Here is a 19381-nt window from a genome sequence, read left to right on the forward strand (position 1 = left end):
CCCTCACCTTCAGATAGACACACCACCCCCGTCTCTCTCTCCTCCCCATTGGTCTGTCTCTCACTCCATCTGTCTCTCTCTCCTCCCGTTCAGTCTTTCACTCTGTCTTTCTCTTCTCTCTTGGTCTCTCTCTCTCTCTCTCTCTCTCTCTCTCTCTCCTCTCTCTCTCTCTCTCTCTCTCTCTGCTATTGTAAGTGCTAGCGTTTGGCTCAGTGCCCAGTTTTCTCCATTGATGTCTTGCTCCCTCCTCCTCTCCCTCACTTCATGCACACACACACACACACACACACACACACACACACACACACACACACACACACACACACACACACACATCTTGGTGAAGTCTACACACTCCTCTCTTTGTTGCCGTGGTGAGGGAGGCAGCGTGCCCGTGGAATTCGAGCAATGCATTCCATTGGAAACCCATACACATGTGCACGTGCACTCACACACACACACACACACACTCACACACACACACACACACACACACACACACACACACACACACACACACACACACACACACACACACACACACCTCCTGCTGTCTTCCAGTGCCATGGCAGTGGTGTGGGTCATTATGTTTGGCGCGTGGCCCCTGTTGGGTGGGCGGAGGTTGTACCGGGACCCTCCACCCATGCTCCAACTGCACCGGTCCACCGGGTCCCTTCACCCTTACCCACCCGCTCCTGTCCTGTCTAAAAGACCGGCCCGCTGTCCCTCACATTACCTGAGCAATTAAAGGTGCCAGGGCCATCGAGCAGTGTTCAAAGGGGAGCAGGGCTGTGCTGTGTGTGTGTGTGTGTGTGTGTGTGTGTGTGTGTGTGTGTGTGTGTGAGTGTGTGTGTGTACAAGAGAGGCTAATGGCGCTGTGTCAGTGTGTTTCTGCACTCCACTGTAACAGGAAACCCCAACGCAGGCGCTTCAGAGCTGGCTGTGTAGAATTCCATCCTCCCTCCTGACACACAGGGTAATGGGCCAGACTGGTGTGTGTGTGTGTGTGTGTGTGTGTGTGTGTGTGTGTGTGTGTGCCCACTGCTGCCTAAAGGTCTGCCAGGCCCTGCCGAGTCCTCTAATCTCACACCACACACTCCGAATACACACACACACTCCCTCGCGCGCTGTCAGACGCTCCTCGCCTCCGCGACGGCCCAAAATGGCGAGTCCTTCCTCCTTCCCCACGCCACGGCAACCTTGCGCCCGCCCCCCCCGGTCGGCCAGCAGACCCCCTCGGCCACGCCGGCCCTCGCCACCCACGGCGCTCGCCGTCAGACCATGAATATTCATGCCGATGCCCCTGCTTACCGCAAGCAGCGCTTGAATCTGCATAACTTGTGTTTAAGTGACTTTGAGACGGCCTTCCCTTTTGACACTCTGCGGAGAAGGAGCAACACTCGGTAATCAAGCCGCCATTGTAAGACAAGCCGGTCCGAACGTTACTGGAGCACCGTGGCCAGGGGCCTCACGCCTGCTTTCAAGGCTCTTGTATCTGTGCCCGGGCACTTATAGCAGCTGCAGACTTATAAAGCATAGATGAGGTGTCATTATGTGTTGTCCAAGCTTTGGGGAGAGTGAACGGTTAGATGAAATTGTGTGTATGTGTGTGTGTGGGTGTGTGTGTTTGTGTGTGCCTGTATATGAATGTGTTTCTCCCTTTCTTGCTCAGTGACTAGCTAAACCTTTTTATTTTGCACAATTCCTGTTCATTCCTGGGCTTTTTTTTTTGTAATTGTTCGGTTCTGGTCCTCTAGTGCTGGCACCGCCCAGGGACGGGGTCAGACCCGACGTCCGTGCGTCCAGCAGGGTGGACACGCGATGGCCCACTTAAAGCTGTGACCTTGTGTGTCCCTGCTGGCTTGCCGTAGGAAGCGGGCGCCGTTGGTATGCTGCTTCAGGGCCGTTTGAATGAATGGCCGTCTGGAAAGGGCCGTCCTTTGTGCACGGGACACCGCACGGTTGCTTTGTGCCGCTTTGTTTACAGAACCTCTCCCGTTCTGCCGGGTGCGTGGGCGTGAATGCGAGACCCGATCGAGCCGTTTAACTCCTTTTCCTCTGCGGCTGTTTTTTTAAATAATCGATTTTAGCAGCGATACGTGGACGTGCGGGTTTATCCATCAGCACTTTCAGGACGTTTGTTTCGCTCCGACTGCATTTTTCTGCAGTATCTCGCGATAATTGTCCGCACGGCCGTCCGGCCCGCTGTTTTCGCCGCTGCCCTCCTGAATGGGTCGCCTTCGCCGGGGCGCCGTTACGGACAATGCGGGGCGGCCATCTGCACATGCATTCGGGCTTTATAAAGCATTATAAAGCAGCTTTGTCTTGCTCGGCTGACTTTATTAGATAAAGACTGGGGGGGTTTGGGGCAAATTTAGGCATTTCTTAGGACTTCAAGGGGGGTGGGGCTAACGTTGGACCTAACTGGTAAAGTGATGTGCTTTTAATGGTGTGTACGCAGGGTCCGAATGGTTCTCGGTGGGGGTGGGGTGTTTTGCTTCTTACACTTTCTGCACTATGAGGCAATCAACGCCAGCCTGTCTGTCCATGGAAACCTGCTCCGTCGATAACAACATCAACAGGGGAGGATATACGGCCACAGCCGGCGAGCAGCTCCATAACGCTTCCTGAACGTAATACCTAGAGATCCCTGCACTTGTGACTCCGACCAGAGCATTTTGGACTTTGGTTACAGCAAAAAGCGTCTCGTTTCACTATAACAGTAGATGAATGATGGGCTTCTTATTGACACAAGTGATCTAGTATCTCCTCTCCTCCCCCCTCCACTCCTCCTCTCCACTCCTCCTCTCCTCCCTTCTCCTCTCCTCTCTCCCTCTCCCTCTCCCTGGTAACAGCAGCCGTCCTGGCCCCTGCCTCCAAGCTGACGCCTGCTCGCTGCTGTTGGGCCTTTGTGGGGGACAATAGCAGGCCAGGCCCCTGCCTGAGGCCTACACAGCCCCGCCGAGAACAAAAGTGGGAGAGGGGGAGGGGCCTGGGAACCCGGGGCCCAGCGGGAGGCGGGGCCGGCCTCGGGGCGGGGCGCGGGGCGGGCAAATTAAGCAGGTCAGACACAGATTTAGGGAGCACGGAAGAGAACGTGGGGCATGTCGGCACAGAAACTCTGCTGAAGGATAGAGAGGGGGTAATAGGTTGTTAGAGATGTAGCCAGTGCAGTCTCTCAGTCTGCTGATTGCAAGAGAAAAGCACACCTTCAGGGTTTGGTGTGTGTGTGTGTGTGTGTGTGTGTGTGTGTGTGTGTGTGTGTGTGTGTGTGTGTGTGTGTGTGTGTGTGTGTGTGTGTGTGTATGTGTGTGTGTGTGTGTGCGTGCATCCCCATCGATGTTTTTGTTCCATATGTTTCACTCAGCCTGATGAGCTTTTTAAGCAGGCTTGCACACAAAGGCCGTGATCAGCAGGGGTGTGGCTGTACCTTCATAACGTAAACAACCCACGCCGCCTGCTTCCGCTCACACAGCCCGGGTTCTGCAGTGTGTGTGTGTGTGTGTGTGTGTGTGTGTGTGTGTGTGTGTGTGTGTGTGTGTGTGTGTGTGTGTGTGTGTGTGTGTGTGTGAGCGTGTGCAAGCATGTGAGGGGGAGGGAAAGAGAACAGGAGACAATCGTTAACTTTCAGTAAGTCATAAGGAAGTGTTGGTGACCTAGCCAACTGCTTGGACAAACCCCGGGCACATATTGACTTTTTCTAACCTTGTAGATATAAAATTAAACACAGGCACCGGGTCCTCGGGGGCCGGAAGTGGCTTTTATGCGTACGGTCGCGGTGTGGACGAAGCGAACATATCGAGATAACTACGACGGTTTAGCAGCTCGACAAGGCTCATGCGTTCTAGCGCAGTCAGAGTGTGGGCGGGTGCCTCTTTGGGCGGGGCTTGTGGAGGGGCGGGTCCTCGGCCAGCGGTTAAGCCTCAAGGTTAGCAAACTGATGAGCGCGTCTGCGTTCTTTACGTTGCGTCTGCGCAAGACGCGGATCGGCGGGAGAGTGGGTTAAGCGAGCGGGAGCGCCATCGCCTCCTCTGGTCCGACTCGGCGGTCCAGCCCGGAGACGCGGAGGACGGGGCAGGCAGGCGTGTTCGCTGCCCCGCTAGTGCTGACACAACAAGACCTTGAGATAGAAATAACAATGAAAGGATATCCCCTCCCCCTTTTCCCCCATTCTGCATGGTTTCACTTTGAGTACTCCCACTTTTATCTGCAGCGGGACATCTGGTCGTGCTTACGGCCTGTCCGAACCCGCGATTCATCTTCCCGGGCAGTTCCTCAACCCGTCAGCCCCCACACCCACACCCCACCCGCCACCACCCCTCCCTGCGTCTCCGTGTCTGACCTTCGCTAATCATCTCCTCTCCTGGTCCTCGGACTCCATCTCAGCACCACGGCCTCTTTTTCCGTCCGATGCGCGGTCGCTGGTTTTGGGTCGCGGGTCAGCAGTGAGAGTGGGGGTGCGTGGAGACCGACCCTACCCCCCTAACCTCCCCCCCACACCTCGTTCTGACGCTTCCGTCCACGTCGCCTGCCACCGGCCGGCTGAAAGGAACGCTGATTGAGCCCCACGGCACGCCGGCCGGATCAGGAATCAATTGCGAGCGATCGTGACAAATGAGTGTAGGTGCCCGAGCCCCTCGCCCGAATCAATCAGCCTTTTATCAGAGCAGCCATTGGGGGGCCCAGGGCCCGCCTCGCAGAGCACGCCAGGCTTTGTGCGTCCTCGGGGTCTGTTGTACGGAAAAAGATGAGTGTGTGTGTGTGGGGGGGGGGGGGGGTTGTCGCTACGTTAACCGTGGCACTGCCGGAACAGATGGAAGATGGAAGGGAAGGGGCGGAGTCTCGCGCAGCCTCCGTGGCTGATTAGAGGTTAGCGCTTCAAGAGCTGGGATGGGCTGACCAATGGTGACAGAGTGTGGGAGTGTCTGGTGGGAGTGGCAGATGGTGCAGAGGGAGGAGAGAATGGGAGACAGGCTCTCTCCTTCCCCGTCCCTCCTCTCTTCCTCGTCCCGTCCCCCCCGTCGGCGGACGTCCACGTGGGTCTCCGTCCCCCTCTGGAACAGATGGCCAGCAGCGAGGGACAGTGGCGGCAGAGACCCCGGACCAATCAGGTCTAGCCGTGACTGTCGCAAGCTCGCGGATGAAGCTGCACTACGCAAAAAGCCACAACCGTTGCCTCTGTGTGTGTGTGTGTGTGTGTGTGTGTGTGTGTGTGTGTGTGTGTGTGTGCAGTGATATCATTAACCTAGTACTGCAGCTAGAAGAAGCGTTCTGCTCTGGTGTGGATCAGGACCGCCCACCTCATTCTCCCGGAGACATCTCCCCCACGTCCTGTAGACATCTTCCCCACGTCCCGGAGACGTCTCCCCCACGTCCCCACGCTGCTTCATGACAAGCCTTCCCTATCCACTTCTAGAACGTTCTGTTGGTCTTTCGGTTTATACCTCACCGACAGCTGTGACGTCTTTTTTGCTGTTTGTGAGTGGCGGGGCTAGCACTGCGGAGCGGGTCTGACTCAGAGCTCCTCACCCCGACCTCGCTGGTGTCTGGAAGAGGCTGTGTGTGACCCACACACTCCAGTTCTGTGCAAACACTGCTGTCATCTCTTCTGGCATCAGGCTTGCGTGTCTTAAACAAGCCAGTCAAACAGAGTCAATGCTTGTCCAATGCCTGTATGCATGTGTATGTATGTGTATGTATGTGTATGTGTGTGTGTGTGTGTTTGCTTTTCTCTATGTATGTACATCTGTGTGCATGTCTGCATGCTCGAGTGCGTATGTTTGAGCTTGTGTGAATGTGTGTGTGTGTGTGTGTGTGTGTGTGTGTGTGTGTGTGTGTGTATGTGTGTGTGTGTGTGTGTGTGTGTGTGTGTGTGTGTGTGTGTGTGTGTGTATGTGTGTGTGTGTGTGTGTGTGTGTGTGTGTGTGTGTGTGTGTGTGTGTGTGTGTGTGTGTGTGTATGTGTGTGTGTGTGTGTGTGTGTGTGTGTGTGAGTGTGTGTGTGTGTGTGTGTGTGTGTGTGTGTGTGTGTGTGTGTGTGTGTGTGTGTGTGAGTGTAAGAAAGAGAAAGACCCTCACTAATGGCACAGTGTAATTGTTTCTCATTGTGATCAACACTGCCACTCCATCTTCCCTTTATCTCTTTCTCTCTCTATCCCTCTCTCTCTTTCTCTCTCTGTCCCTCCCCCACTCCAAAGCCCCCCCCCCTTTCTCTCCTCTTTCCTAACATCTCTGTCTATCCTGTGCTAGAGGCCTGCTCTCAGCCAGGTACTGAACGATCAGAATAGCCTAGAGGAAGCAGCCTATCCACACACACACACACCCACACACACACTCACGGCCTCAGAGGTCAGCAGGAAAAGAGCAGGCGTGGAGAGGATGGTGAAGCACTCACCGCCATTTCAGGGCAACAAAGGAACCGGAGGGTCGTGGGTCGGGCGGGCGGAGGGGAGGAGACGTCTGTGGGAGACACCTCCACCTCTTCTCTCCTCCCCTCCGCACCCCGCGTTACGGGGGTTTATACACTATGAAGCGGGGACGTGTTTCACGAGAGCGTTTCGTAACCGGTGTTTCACGCACGTCGCACGAGCACTGCGTCTCCTCCGGGAGCGCTACGGGTGAACCTCGCTAATTAACGTCAAGTGCTTTGTGATTCGTTAAGCCCGTATCGAGCCTTCGTTAACAGCGACTCTGCAGCCGCTAATTTATGCTCGATCGATAACGTGGCCGGCTTGGTGTGCAGACCCGCTGTAAACGATGAGGTGTAGTTCAGGTGGGGCGTGGAGGCCGGTTCTCCTGGTTGATTACCGAGCTTGCCTTACTGTTAGCGGGATACTGGGCTTCCTGATGGGTTGCCAGGTCTCTCAAAACTCCACATCGCACTCTCAAACTTATTTTTTCATTTTCATTTCACTTTTTTCCCCTTGTACTCAGAATTCCTGAGTCATCTTTTAGCGCGTCGAGAGAGGGAGTGCCATCATCTAGTGCACCGCGTGAGAGCCACATGGCAATTTTTTTGGGGTGAGGGGGAGTGGTTGTTAACTGTTCTTAAAGCACTCTCCTTTCGATTTACGGCATTTCAGTGGTCGCTAATGCAGAGAGCTCCGTCATCGTGATGTATGGCCGTCGGCCACTGATTTACACGTAGCGAAGTTTATCGCGAAGCGGCAAACAACGCAGTCGTGCCACGCCACTCACTCACATAGGCTCCGCCCCACACAGGCTCCGCCCTCTGACTTAAAAAATGGACCGCAGCAGTCCCCGCGTGGTTCTGCTCGGAGGGGTATGAGCGTTCGTGTGCGGAGTGCCGAGGCTTCGGTGTGGCAGCCGGACGCTGTGGCCTCAGGTGCTGGATGCTGGTTGTGACCCAAGGCCGGACTGGTGATTTGAAGGACCTCTACATCCCCGCCTGTCTCCGTGGTGCAGTAATGCAACTCCGTGTGTTGTTAGGGGAGTCTGGGTTGCCATGGGTAAGATTGATACAGTAATCCTCCTGACCCAACCCCTCCCCCGTATCACTCCATCATTAATATTTCACCAGACAGAGTCAACAGTGAGCTCTCCCATTGGCTGGATACACACACACACACACACACACACACACACACACACACACACACACACACACACACACACACACACACACACTCCCTTCTACCCCCTCACTGATGCATATCTGCCCCAGGCGTTAACCCCCGGGGTCCTGTGGGACATGTACTATGTCAAGACTTCACAGCGCCCCCTACCACCAGCGCTGGTATTACAGACACTCCGCGGGATGATTCCACCAGACCCTCCCCAAGGAGACCTTCACAACCCCCCGCCTGCAGGGAATAGGTCAAAGGTCACTGGATAAGTCTCCCTGCAAAGGTTTTCAGACACGGGGTTTTATTCCGGTTATAGATTAAGTCTGCGCCGTCTGTGTGCTCTCTACTTAACGGCCCGATGAAAATCTCCCTTTACACGCACAGAAAATAATCAGATTCAGAATTAGGCTCTCGCGTGAAGAGCACCACTCAGCGTGTTTATTACCATGACAACGAGCAGCACGCGAACACAGGCTGGGAGGCGGGCGCCGTGTGGCCCGGGTCGGCGGCTGGCGTGCTTGTGTTTCGAATCTCTTTGTAATGACGGCACACTCGGGGAAACACGCTTCTCATATAACCAACTTATTCCGACATGTGCAAGAGGTTGACATCTGCCACAATATTCTGTGACATATCGTATTCTCATTGTCCTCTCAGCTGTTCCTTCAGACAGACGACCGGGTCGTGACGGTCAGCGTCACGGCCGTCCGTCCTGCTGTTCTGAAGTCTTTTGGAGTTTGAAGCGTGAACTCCTCCGTAGGTCTGCTCATAGTTCCAGCTGTGCTGCTCATCATAAACCTTCGTTATGTTGTGTCTATTGTGACTATTGTGATTGATTAGATTATTAGGTTTTTTCGATTTTTACCAGACTACCAGCCTGCGCGAAAACATAGTCAGGAAATGTGAAGAGGGGTCAATCTGTGGGATCCCCGCTGTGGCTCGCTCTCCTGAGACGTTTCCTTTTCCCCCGAGGTGTTCGGATGCCCTAATTCCGGGACTGCCTCAGCCGTGTCCCGGTCCGCTGCCGTGTCCCGCTCGGCTGCCATGTCCCGCTCCGGAGTTGCGCTAACTGCCATTTCTAGTTGCGGGACCCTCTTGTCACTCAAGTTTGACTCGCGTCTCCGATAAGCTCACTTCCGCAAACTTTGGCCTTGACTGACATTTAAGCGGCATTCCAGGGGCCTCTGCTGTTGTCCAGGTTTGTCTGCTTACACTAACACGCTCTCTCCATCTTTCTCCCCCTCCGTCTCCCCTCTCCACCCACCTCCAGGGTTCCATCTCAGCGGCATGGTCACGGAACCGGCCACGCAGTCCGAGCCGGAGACGACCCACCGCGTGGCCATCAGCTTCGACCGCTGCAAGATCACGTCGGTGACGTGCGGCTGCGGAAACCGCGACATCTTCTACTGCGCCCACGTGGTGGCGCTCTCGCTCTACCGCATACGCAAGCCGGAGCAGGTCAAGCTACGTCTGCCCATCTCCGAGACTCTCTTCCAGATGAACCGGGACCAGCTGCAGAAGCTCGTGCAGTACCTGATCACGGCCCACCACACCGAGGTTCTGCCCACCGCGCAGAAGCTCGCCGACGAGATCCTCTCCTCCAACTCGGAGATCAACCAGGTGCACGGTGAGCCAATCGCAGCCAATCGCTTCCTCGGGGGGGGGGTCAGAGTGCTGAAATGCAAATGAGCATTACAGGCCAGAACAAGCTGTGTGGGGCGGGACTTGTGGTCACGATGGCTGCTGCGATGAAAAGTTGGCCTAATATCGCAATAGGTCGCTATAATTTTCAAAAACATAAATATCTTCCACTCAGTGTTCGCACATGATATCAGATTGTGGCTTGCTCATGGGCGTGACAAATGACAAGGCAGATTGGTGCTCGCTCGAGGACTGTTCTCATTTCCAGCTCATCTCTGTTCTGCATGAAGTCGAGTTCTCTCTCTCGACCCATAAGTGGCACCACTCCCGCAGCCACAATCCTCCACGTCAAACCCTCGCCTGGCTCAGCTGAAAATCCTAATAATAATGTTGTTTGTATAGCACTTCTCTCTGACCCAATTTCACTGAAAAGCTCAAATATACCAAACGTTAATAATGTGCAGATAAATAGTATCGGGAGTCGGTATGTAGAACGCTTCACTGCAACTTGTCATGAACATTCTCCAGCGAGCCCCGAGGTTTTCCAAAGATGCCGGATCCCTCTTACAGTCTCTCGCTGTTGGAAGTAACGTGTCTTGTGCTGCTCTTCGTTTTAAGGCCTTGTCAGGGAAGCACACTGCTTCCAAAAGTGCCAGGCACAGCACTTAGCTCCGATACGGTTTATTTCCGAAAGCCCGCATGGTTTATGTTAGCGTCCAGAGGCCTTAGAAGTCCGCTGTGTTAGTCTTTAAGTGGACAGGTGAGGAAAAGCAGACCCCACGGCCTCGCTTGTCCCTTTAACTTTGGGCCAGCGGCGAGGGTCAGGCCGTGCTTCCGTCCGGACGGGAAGTGCGTGACCCCGAACATCAGGAGGTTAGAGGTCACGCATCGAGACCTGTCTGGGAAAGGTCCGTCCTGCTGTGTTCAGCGCCTTCTTACAGCACCTGCCGCCCATGGATGGACTAGATAACATGGGTAAACACAGCAAATAGTCTAGGGGCCTAGTCTAGGGGCCCTTAAAAGTGAGCCAAGGATTTGGTCTAACCTCGCCTTCCCGCGATAGTGTGCCACCTTTTACAGCACACAAACACGAGTGTTGGCCGTGTGCAAAGAGAATGTTAGCCGTGCAGTACGCACCAATAAGTCAACAGTAGATGACAAGAAGGAACCTAAAGACGTTGAAACACACACACACACACACACACACACACACAGTCCCATATTTCCCAGACTCCCTATGCCATACATTCCATTGTCTGTAACAAGCCGAAAGAGGAACGCCCTTTTCTCTGCTTGTGCCCGCCAGGGGCCCCGGACCCCACCGCAGGGGCCAGCATCGACGATGACAACTGCTGGCATCTGGACGAGGAGCAGGTCCGCGAGCAGGTGAAGCAGTTCCTCTCTCAGGGAGGCTACTACGGCTCGGGCAAGCAACTCAACTCCATGTTCGCCAAGGTGAGAGATATGCATGTGTGTGTGTGTGTGTGTGTGTGTGTGTGTGTGTGCGGGCACACGTGTGCGTCTTCGCATCCGGATGCATATAAGTGGAAGGAATGCTCGATACTAAAGATGCTATTGTGATAAATTATGGGGCTATGAAATCCTGGGAGGCCCTTTTAAATCAATGTGCTTTAATTAAATGTCAAGCAGCCTCCTTTCTAGGGGCTGGTGTGACAGCGCTGGGCGCCGGGTTACTGACGCCCGTCCCCCCCCCCCCATCCCCCCTCCTCGTGTGGGTAGGCCAGGCTGAGCTGTCTCCCTCTGATCCTGCTGTGCTGTTGAATTCGGGCCTCTCCGTGAGTCCGGCCCCTTGCTGTACCCAAGAACCCCTACGCTCTTGTTCAGTCCTGTGCCGGGTTGCCAGATTGGCTTGTGTGCAGATTTTTTTCTGCTGTTACGGTCATTACACGTTGTCCCCTTCAGTATAACCTACAGATGCGGTTGGGTGCTCAGAATTGGGTTTCTGGCTATATATCTTTTCTGTGGTCCTGGGGTCTTTGAGTGTTTTAAGATGTGAGATCCCTTAATCCGTTATGATGTTATCTTCATGTCAGGCTGTTATCCTGATCTATAATTCTAGTCCAGGCCAGACGGGATCTGCAGGCAATGTTAGGGGGAGATAAAGGAATATTTCTTTTATATTCTAGAGCAGGAGGAACACTCCCTGTTTGTTTGTGCTGTGTGCGCGCACGTGTGTGTGTGTGTGTGTGTGTGTGTGTGTGTGTGTATGAGGTAATTGAGTTATTCAGAGTCTGGTTTTGTACATGGCTGTTCAATAAATGAGTGATTCACGGTCTTGATTCAGGCTGTGTGTAAAGATTCATTCTTCTTCTTTGTGTGTGTGTGTGTGTGTGTGTGTGTGTGTGTGCGCGTGTGTGTGTATACGTGTGTGTACATGTGTGTGTGTGTGTGTACGTGTGTGTGTGTGTGCGTGTGTGTGTGTAGGTGAGGGAGATGCTTCGTATGAGAGACTCCAACGGCGCACGGATGCTCACCCTCATCACCGAGCAGTTCATGGCCGACCCGCGCCTGTCGCTATGGCGACAACAGGGCACGGGCATGACGGACAAGTGCCGGCAGCTGTGGGACGAGCTGGGTGAGTCCCGCCTCCCACGCCCGTAGCCTAGCGACCAAGCTAACTCTGCCCTCCTTCAGCATAGCCCTTCATCTCTCCTCCACTCACGTCCCCACCCACACTGGCGTTGGGCTCAACGTCGTCGCCGACGTGGGAGCGAGCTCAGATAGCATGGCCGCGTGTGCTGGCCGCGTGTGCTGGCCGCGTGTGCTGTAACACCTTCATCAGCAGCCTTAGCTTTCGCTTTCCTCTCTCGTCTGAAATATTGCTCTTAATCGCCTCGGCCCGGTGCCCTGGCCGAAGTCCTTCATCATTACTGCTTCATCATCATCATCATCATCTCGCAGGGGCTGTGTCAGCCATTGTGCACCACCCATCCCCCCCCCCCAGGCACCTGGCAGGTGTTCTGTGGGCCCCGGGGCCGATGTTTGACTCCCGCTGACAGTGATGCAACAGCACCTAGTCCATTACACACAAGTTGCTCATTTTTCCATTTCACCGTTAAGAGCTCATTAAAAGCTGCAGGACAGATCTGTGCAGGGACCTACAGCACCCCCCGCCCCCCCAAACACCCCCCCCTGGCTCCTCCCCCTGACCCGGGCCTTGTGTGTGCAGGAGCCCTGTGGGTCTGCGTGGTGCTGAACCCTCACTGCAAGAGCGAGGAGAAGAACACCTGGCTCCGGCAGCTGAAGAAGTGGACGGACATGGACATCTGTCCCCTGGAGGACGGGAACTACGGCAGCGAGTTGCCCAACATCACCAACGCTCTGCCCCAGAGCAACGTGGCACAAGGTCAGCCTCTCATCCCGGTCTCCGCCGCCCTCTTCCACGCGTTTCACCACAGCCGAACCTTAACCCTGTGTGTGTGTGTGTGTGTGTGTGTGTGTGTCTCAGACTCACTGGCCAGACCCAGGAGGACGGTGTTCACCCGTGCCATGGAAGCCTGTGACCTCCACTGGCAGGACAGCCATCTCCAGAGGATCATCAGCAGTGATTTCTATGTGTCCCCTGCGTACCAGAGAGAGGGGGAGAGTCTGCTCTTCAACCCCCAGGGCCTGCCTCTGTGGCTGGGTAAGGGACACGGCCATACCCGCCTCTATCACACAGTGTCAAAGAACTGGCCCCATTTAAAGGAAACACTGACAGCATCAGTGTGACAACACACACACACACACACACACACACACACACACACACACACACACAGTATGATCTTAGCATTTTGTCATCACTAAATCAGAATTGATTGATGCTTAAATGGACTCTTAATCATTTTATGATATAAAAAAAATGTCTTGAAGGAAAAACACGTGTTTGCAGACATGTGATCTCTAACTGCACTTCTTTTTGTTAGCAAGCAGGAAAATACCCAGGAGTCAGAGGGAGGCCCAGACACGCTAACTGTGTCATGTGACCTTACCTTCCAGATCACGTGCCTACTGCATGCGCCAGGGTGGATGCCCTACGTTCCCATGGTTACCCGAGGGAGGCTCTGCGATTGGCTGTAGCCATAATTAACACACTACGACTGCAGCAGCAGAGGCAGTTGGATATTTACAAACATCAGAAGAAAGGTACACATACACACACACACACACACTACTCACACTAACACACGCACACGCACACTACTCACACTAACACACACACACACACACACACACACACACACACTAACACACACACAGTACTCACACTAACACACACACAGTTCACACACACACAAACACACATATACACACAACATGACCTAACAGTAATCTTTATCTGCTAGGTGTGACGCTAGGTTTTTAATAGCCAAGAGTCCACAAAAGGTTCTTTGTGCCGCGTTGAAACACGGGAGGTTTACCTTATCTGCTCACATATCTCAGTCTGCTCTACCACACATCCATTATTTGGTCAGGCTGCCTAAACCTGTTTGAGCTCTACGAAAATCCTGTGTACACTGGAAGTTAATATGACCACAGCACGAGCTACGCTCTGAAAACAACATCAGTCAGCGGTTACCACAGGAAAAAGTCTCACGGCTGCTTCTTAAGCGTTTGTACCTCGGCATCGGTCTCTATGCCAACCGGTCACCAAACACAGGTGAGGCTTGTTTAGGGTCGTGCAAAGGTCAACACAGCGGCCCGTGCAGGGAGGAACAGCGGACTCTTTTGACCCAGGAATAGACCAGAAACAGAACCACATCTGAGGCAGCGCCCCCTGCTGGTGTCTGCTGGCCAATCACATGTGGAGCAGCTCAGTATTCTCCAGAAATGATTCTTCATAAAGGCTTTTTATTGTGTATATTCACAAGCACTGATCTGAATTTAGAGTCAGAGAAATTTGATTAGTTAAAATACACCACTGTACTGGCAATTCCTAATACATTTCTGTTTTTTTTCTGGTCCTTGAGAAGGTGCTAGAAATGATGTGGTCAGTTGAGTGAAGTGTGTTAGAACAGGAAATACACAAATGGCCTGTTTTCCACTAAAGAGAGTGTCTTTATGGTGATGTTGCAGTCTGATCCAAGACTAGCGTTCATCCAAGACTGGGTGCAATTAAGACTGGGTTCATCCAGGACTGGGTTAATTCAAGTCTAGGTTAATTCAAGACTGGGTTCATCCACGACTGGGTTAATTCAAGTCTAGGTTAATTCAAGACTTGGTTCATCCAAGACTGGGAAACTCGTCCCAGAAAGTGCAGAAGATCTCTAGGAGAAACGTGGCGTACACATTCCACTTATGGACATGTTCGCGAGGAACAGCTAAAGAATTCAGAGGTTATGAAATGTAGTTTGTCGGCTATGATCCATAGTTAAGTAAACAGTGTGTGTGTGTGTGTGTGTGTGTGTGTGTGTGTGTCCAGATCTGCTGCAGAGGGGAATGACCAGCACTACTAATCTGGAGGGCTGGGTGGGCCACCCTCTCGACCCCATCGGGTGCCTTTTCGCTACTCTCACTGAGACATGTCGAGTGGAGGATGACAACGCCATGGATACCGGAGGTAGAGTATTATGGGCTGCTAGTGTCTATATGTCCCACATGGGGGGGAGTCTGGGTGTGTGTGTGTGTGTGTGTGTGTGTGTGTGTGTGTGTGTGTGTGTGTGTGGAGGGGGAGTGGAGTTAGCTTAGTCCACTTGAGTCCTTTCATACCTCTTAAGACACCCATAGCATTATTCAGTCTTTTACACAGTGGCTGAATAAACCCACACACACACACACACACACACACACACACACACACACACACACACACATACATACATACACACACACATACACACACACACACACACACACACACACACACACACACACACACAGTCCCCTCGCCCAGCCTTGGCAGGGGGTGGGGTGAGCGCTATTGTAGCAGAGGGGTCATTCTGACCACAGGGCAGAATAAAATGTGTAAAACCAAGAAGCATTTGCATTCTATACGTCCCTGACGGTCCTGGCCAAACACACCACGCTGGCTATTGTGTTCCTGTTGTGAGGCACCAACAGGGAGCCATTGTGTTCTGGAATAATGCGAGCAAGTGGTGCACTGATTGGGTCTGTTTATATATATATATATATATATATATATATATATAATATATATATATATATATATATAGTGTGTGTGTGTGTGTGTGTGTGTTCGTGAGAGTATATGCGTTGTTTGTGATGGAGCACAAGTGCTTTTGCTCTCCTTGGGCCAAAGTGCTTAAGTGATTGTGTGTGAGTGTGTGTGTGTGTGTGTGTGTGTGTGTGTGTGTGTGTGTATGTGTTGGAGAGCTAGCACAGCCCTTTGTTTGACTTTGTCACACAGTTGGACACATCTGGGATTTGCCAGATGGGTATGCTCAAGGCCTCGTCCAATCAAAGACTCCCGATTTCTAACCGAGAAAGCCCAACAACAACAGCTGGGGCATGTAGTCCAGACACCTCCACGTCTCCCCGTCTCCCTTCGCCGGCTCGGCCAGCCACGCTCCCTCACCCTGTCATCTTTCCGCCCTCCTGTTTCTCAGAAATCCCGGCAAACAACCAGCACAAAGTCCTCCCTGGTGTCTGCAGGGTCTCTGTTGCTCCTTTAGCAACTCCAGACATCAGGCTGCAAGCTGATTTACATGCTCCACACTTTGGGTTCAGGGATTGGGTTCACAGGGGGCGAATCCCTGAACCCGCCATTAAAAGCCACCCACGCTTTAGCTCAGCAGCAAACTGCGAGCCTGTAGGGCGAGTCCAGTCCACTCAGCGTCCGGATTCACCATCTCTGCATTTTACAGATTTGCCTGACCAAACCAAGCGGTGCTGGGCCCTCGCCCTCCTGGTCCAGAGCGGGGCGTCCCTGTGGCGGTGACCCCTGCGGCGGTGACCCAGCTAAGCTTCTCCTCTCCCCCCTCTCCCGGCAGATTCGGGCGAGCCCAAACCCCCGGTGTACCAGCACGTGCCGGTGTGGGGGTGCGCGGACGGAAGCGAGTCCTACCTGGCGCTGGCCCTGGAGGTGGCGCTCCTGGGTATGGGTCAGCAGCGGCTGATGCCCGAGGGCCTGTACGCCCAGGACAAGGTGTGTCGCAACGAGGAGCAGATCGTGGCCAAGCTGCAGGAGCTGGCGTTGGACGAACTGCTGGTCCAGACACTGCGCAAACAGGCACTGCTGCTGCTGGAAGGTACGATCGCACGCCAACACGCAGTCCGGTTTAAACCGCCCAAGACTCATACCGCTCCTCTCAGGGTCACGAGACTAAAACTCTATACCAGCCAACACGTTTCCTCAAGCTCTTCCTTAGCTCCCACACCAACTCTGAACCTCTTCAGTCTGTCCTTGGCTGGAATGGAATATCGAACTTCCTGTGTGTGTGTGTGTTTTTGTGCGTGCGTGTGTGTAGGTGGGCCCTTCAGTGGTCTCGGCGAGGTCATCCACAGAGAGAGCGTACCCATGCACACGTTCGCCAAGTACCTGTTCACGGCGCTCCTCTCGCACGACGCCGACCTCGCCTACAAGATCGGGCTGCGCGCCATGAGGTGAGAGGTCGCACGGAGAGACCTTCCCCCACGCTTCACCCCGGGACCTTCAGGGCTCAGGGACACCTGTTCCGACCCACCTGGCAGGCCCCTCCATGAGTCAAGCTGGGCACGTTAGAGCGTGAGAACCTCTAAACCGTGACCCTTCAGGACTTTTGTGTGGAGACCACTGCCTTTAGATATTCAGTGTCGCTTTAAATCATGTAGAAAAAAAACTGCTCCTCTATGGGAGAGAGAAAACACAGACCCAGATGCAAACACCCACACAATGGGGCCTCTGGTGCATGGATCTGCTCTCGGTCCTGCGCCCTGCGGGGTCTCTGCGGCCTGTCGGTACTGTGCCGTCATGGATCCAGCTCCTCTGGGCCCTCGCCGATGCACAATCAATAACGCCGCTCCCTCCGTGGCCGAGCAGCAGGCATGAGCAGTGGAGTGCCGACGAGCCAGGCTGCGCAAAGCCAGAGCCAATCAAGCACAGAGCACCGAACGATCTCAGAGCCGGCACAGCCGCCAGATGAAAACGAAATGGCATGGGGCCGTAGCTTCAACGGTTTAGTTCAGGGATCTTCAGGAACCGCTGGTCTGATAGAGAAAGGTCACAGGTTCGAATCTCAGACAGCACAAACGCTGTTTCCGTGATGAACGGCACCTCCTGTAACTGTAACATAATTGTAATTTTCATACACTTGATTTTGGATGTGTAAATGTAAACGGGTGGAGTGTGTGTGGGATGTGATGACCATATGGCAGGGTGTGTTGCAGGTTGCCCGTGCTGGAGTCCACGGCCCCGTCGGGTGACGTGGGTCACCCCCACCACGGCATCTCCATCGTGCCCAGCCGGTACCCACGCTGGTTCACTCTCGGACACCTGGAATCCCAGCAGTGTGAGCTGGCATCCACCATGCTCACCGCAGCCAAGGGTGAGTCTCGCATCAGCCCGGCCCAAGCTGGGCGTGCACCACCCGTCCGCCCCCTCGCGAGAGTTAATGGAAGGACAATGTGGGTTGTGTGTGTCGAGCAGGAGACATGCTGCGTCTACGCACCGTCCTGGAGGCCATCCAGAAGAACATCCACTCGTCCTCACTCATCTTCAAGCTGGCCCAAGATGCCTTCAAGATCGCCACGCCCGCCGACAGCACACCCGACATCACGCTGCTCAACGTCGCCCTGGAGCTGGGTCTTCAGGTGCACACGCTCAGCCTTGTCCTGCCCGTCAGGTTCACGTGTGTGCGTAAGTGTGTGTGGTCTCAGTGTAACCCAGCGTGACATGTGTCTAGGTGATGAGGATGACGTTGTCCACTCTAAACTGGAGACGCAGAGAGATGGTACGATGGCTGGTGACCTGTGCTACTGAAGTTGGTGTGTATCAAACATTTTCTTAAACCATTACATTTTCTTTCTGTTTTTATGTATTTTATTTTTCTTATCTGGTAATGCTTTGCAAACTATCACTACAGTTACACTGTAACTACAATATTTTTTAAAAAGTAATAAAACTATAATAAAATAATATATATTGTTATACATTGTTATGTGATGATATAGCTACTGCCGCTGTGGTGGTAAACATGGCCAGATGGTCAGATGGTCAGGGGTGGTCAGATATGGGAGATGTCTGCCCAATGATTCCAGCTCACACTGCTCATAGAACCAGTTAGGGTAGTGTAGGGTAAGGTAGGGTAGTGTAGTGTAAGGTAGGGCAGGGTAGGGTAAAGTAGGGTAGTGTAGGGTAGGGCAAGGTAGGGTAGGGTAAGGTAGGATATAGTAGGGTAAGGTAGGGTAGGTTAAGGTAAGGTAGGGTAGGGTAAGGTAGTGTAAGGTAGGGTAGGGTAAGGTAGGGTAGGGTAAGGTAGTGTAAGGTAGGGTAGGGTAAGGTAGAGTATAGTAGGGTAGGGTAGGTTAAGGTAAGGTAGGGTAAGGTAGGGTAGTGTAGGGTAAGGTAGGGTAGGGTAAGGTAGGGTAGTGTAAGGTAGGGTAAGGTAAGGTAAGGTAGGGTAAGATAAGGTAAGGTAGGGTAAGGTAGGGTAGGTTAAGGTAAGGATGGGTAGGGTAAGGTAGGGTGGGGTAAGATAGGGTAAGGTAAGGTAGCGTAAGGTAGGGTAGGTTAAGGTAGGGTAGGGTAAGGTAGTGTAAGGTAGGGTATAGTAGGGTAAGATAGGGTAGGTTAAGGTAAGGTAGGGTAGGGTAAGGTAAGGTAGGGTAAGGTAGGGTAGGGTAAGGTAAGGTAATGTAGGGTAGGGTAAGGTAGGGTAGGGTAGGGTAAGGTAAGGTAGGGTAAGGTAATGTAGGGTAAGGTAAGGTAGGTTAAGGTAAGGTAGGGTAAGGTAGGGTAGGGTAAGGTAGGGTATAGTAGGGTAAGATAGGGTAGGTTATGGTAAGGTAGGGTAAGGTAGGGTAGGGTAAGGTAAGGTAGGGTAGGGTAAGGTAGGGTATAGTAGGGTAAGATAGGGTAGGTTATGGTAAGGTAGGGTAAAGTAGTGTAAGGTAGGGTAGGGTAAGGTAGGGTATAGTAGGGTAAGATAGGGTAGGTTAAGGTAAGGTAGGGTAAGGTAAGGTAATGTAGGGTAAGGTAAGGTAGGGTAAGATAAG

General features: G+C 53.3%; 1 protein-coding gene across 2 annotated transcripts in view; it reads left to right on the forward strand.

Moving 5' to 3' along the window:
• Positions 1–19381, forward strand: part of zswim5 (zinc finger, SWIM-type containing 5) — a 40342-nt gene that overhangs the window by 16933 nt on the left and 4028 nt on the right. Inside the window, exons 2-13 of one of the 2 annotated variants that reach the window (XM_076981440.1) lie at positions 8856–9212; positions 10533–10681; positions 11672–11822; positions 12417–12593; positions 12696–12872; positions 13229–13375; positions 14652–14789; positions 16180–16437; positions 16657–16792; positions 17543–17712; positions 17814–17977; positions 18070–18151. In XM_076981440.1, coding sequence (XP_076837555.1) covers positions 8856–9212; positions 10533–10681; positions 11672–11822; positions 12417–12593; positions 12696–12872; positions 13229–13375; positions 14652–14789; positions 16180–16437; positions 16657–16792; positions 17543–17712; positions 17814–17977; positions 18070–18151 — 2106 coding nt within the window. The remainder of the gene's footprint in view (positions 1–8855; positions 9213–10532; positions 10682–11671; positions 11823–12416; positions 12594–12695; positions 12873–13228; positions 13376–14651; positions 14790–16179; positions 16438–16656; positions 16793–17542; positions 17713–17813; positions 17978–18069; positions 18152–19381) is intronic. The other variant, XM_076981441.1, reaches the window with a different exon arrangement.

Source organism: Brachyhypopomus gauderio, chromosome 19 (genome assembly GCF_052324685.1).
Source record: "Brachyhypopomus gauderio isolate BG-103 chromosome 19, BGAUD_0.2, whole genome shotgun sequence".
In the NCBI taxonomy this organism is placed as follows: Eukaryota; Metazoa; Chordata; class Actinopteri; order Gymnotiformes; family Hypopomidae; genus Brachyhypopomus; species Brachyhypopomus gauderio.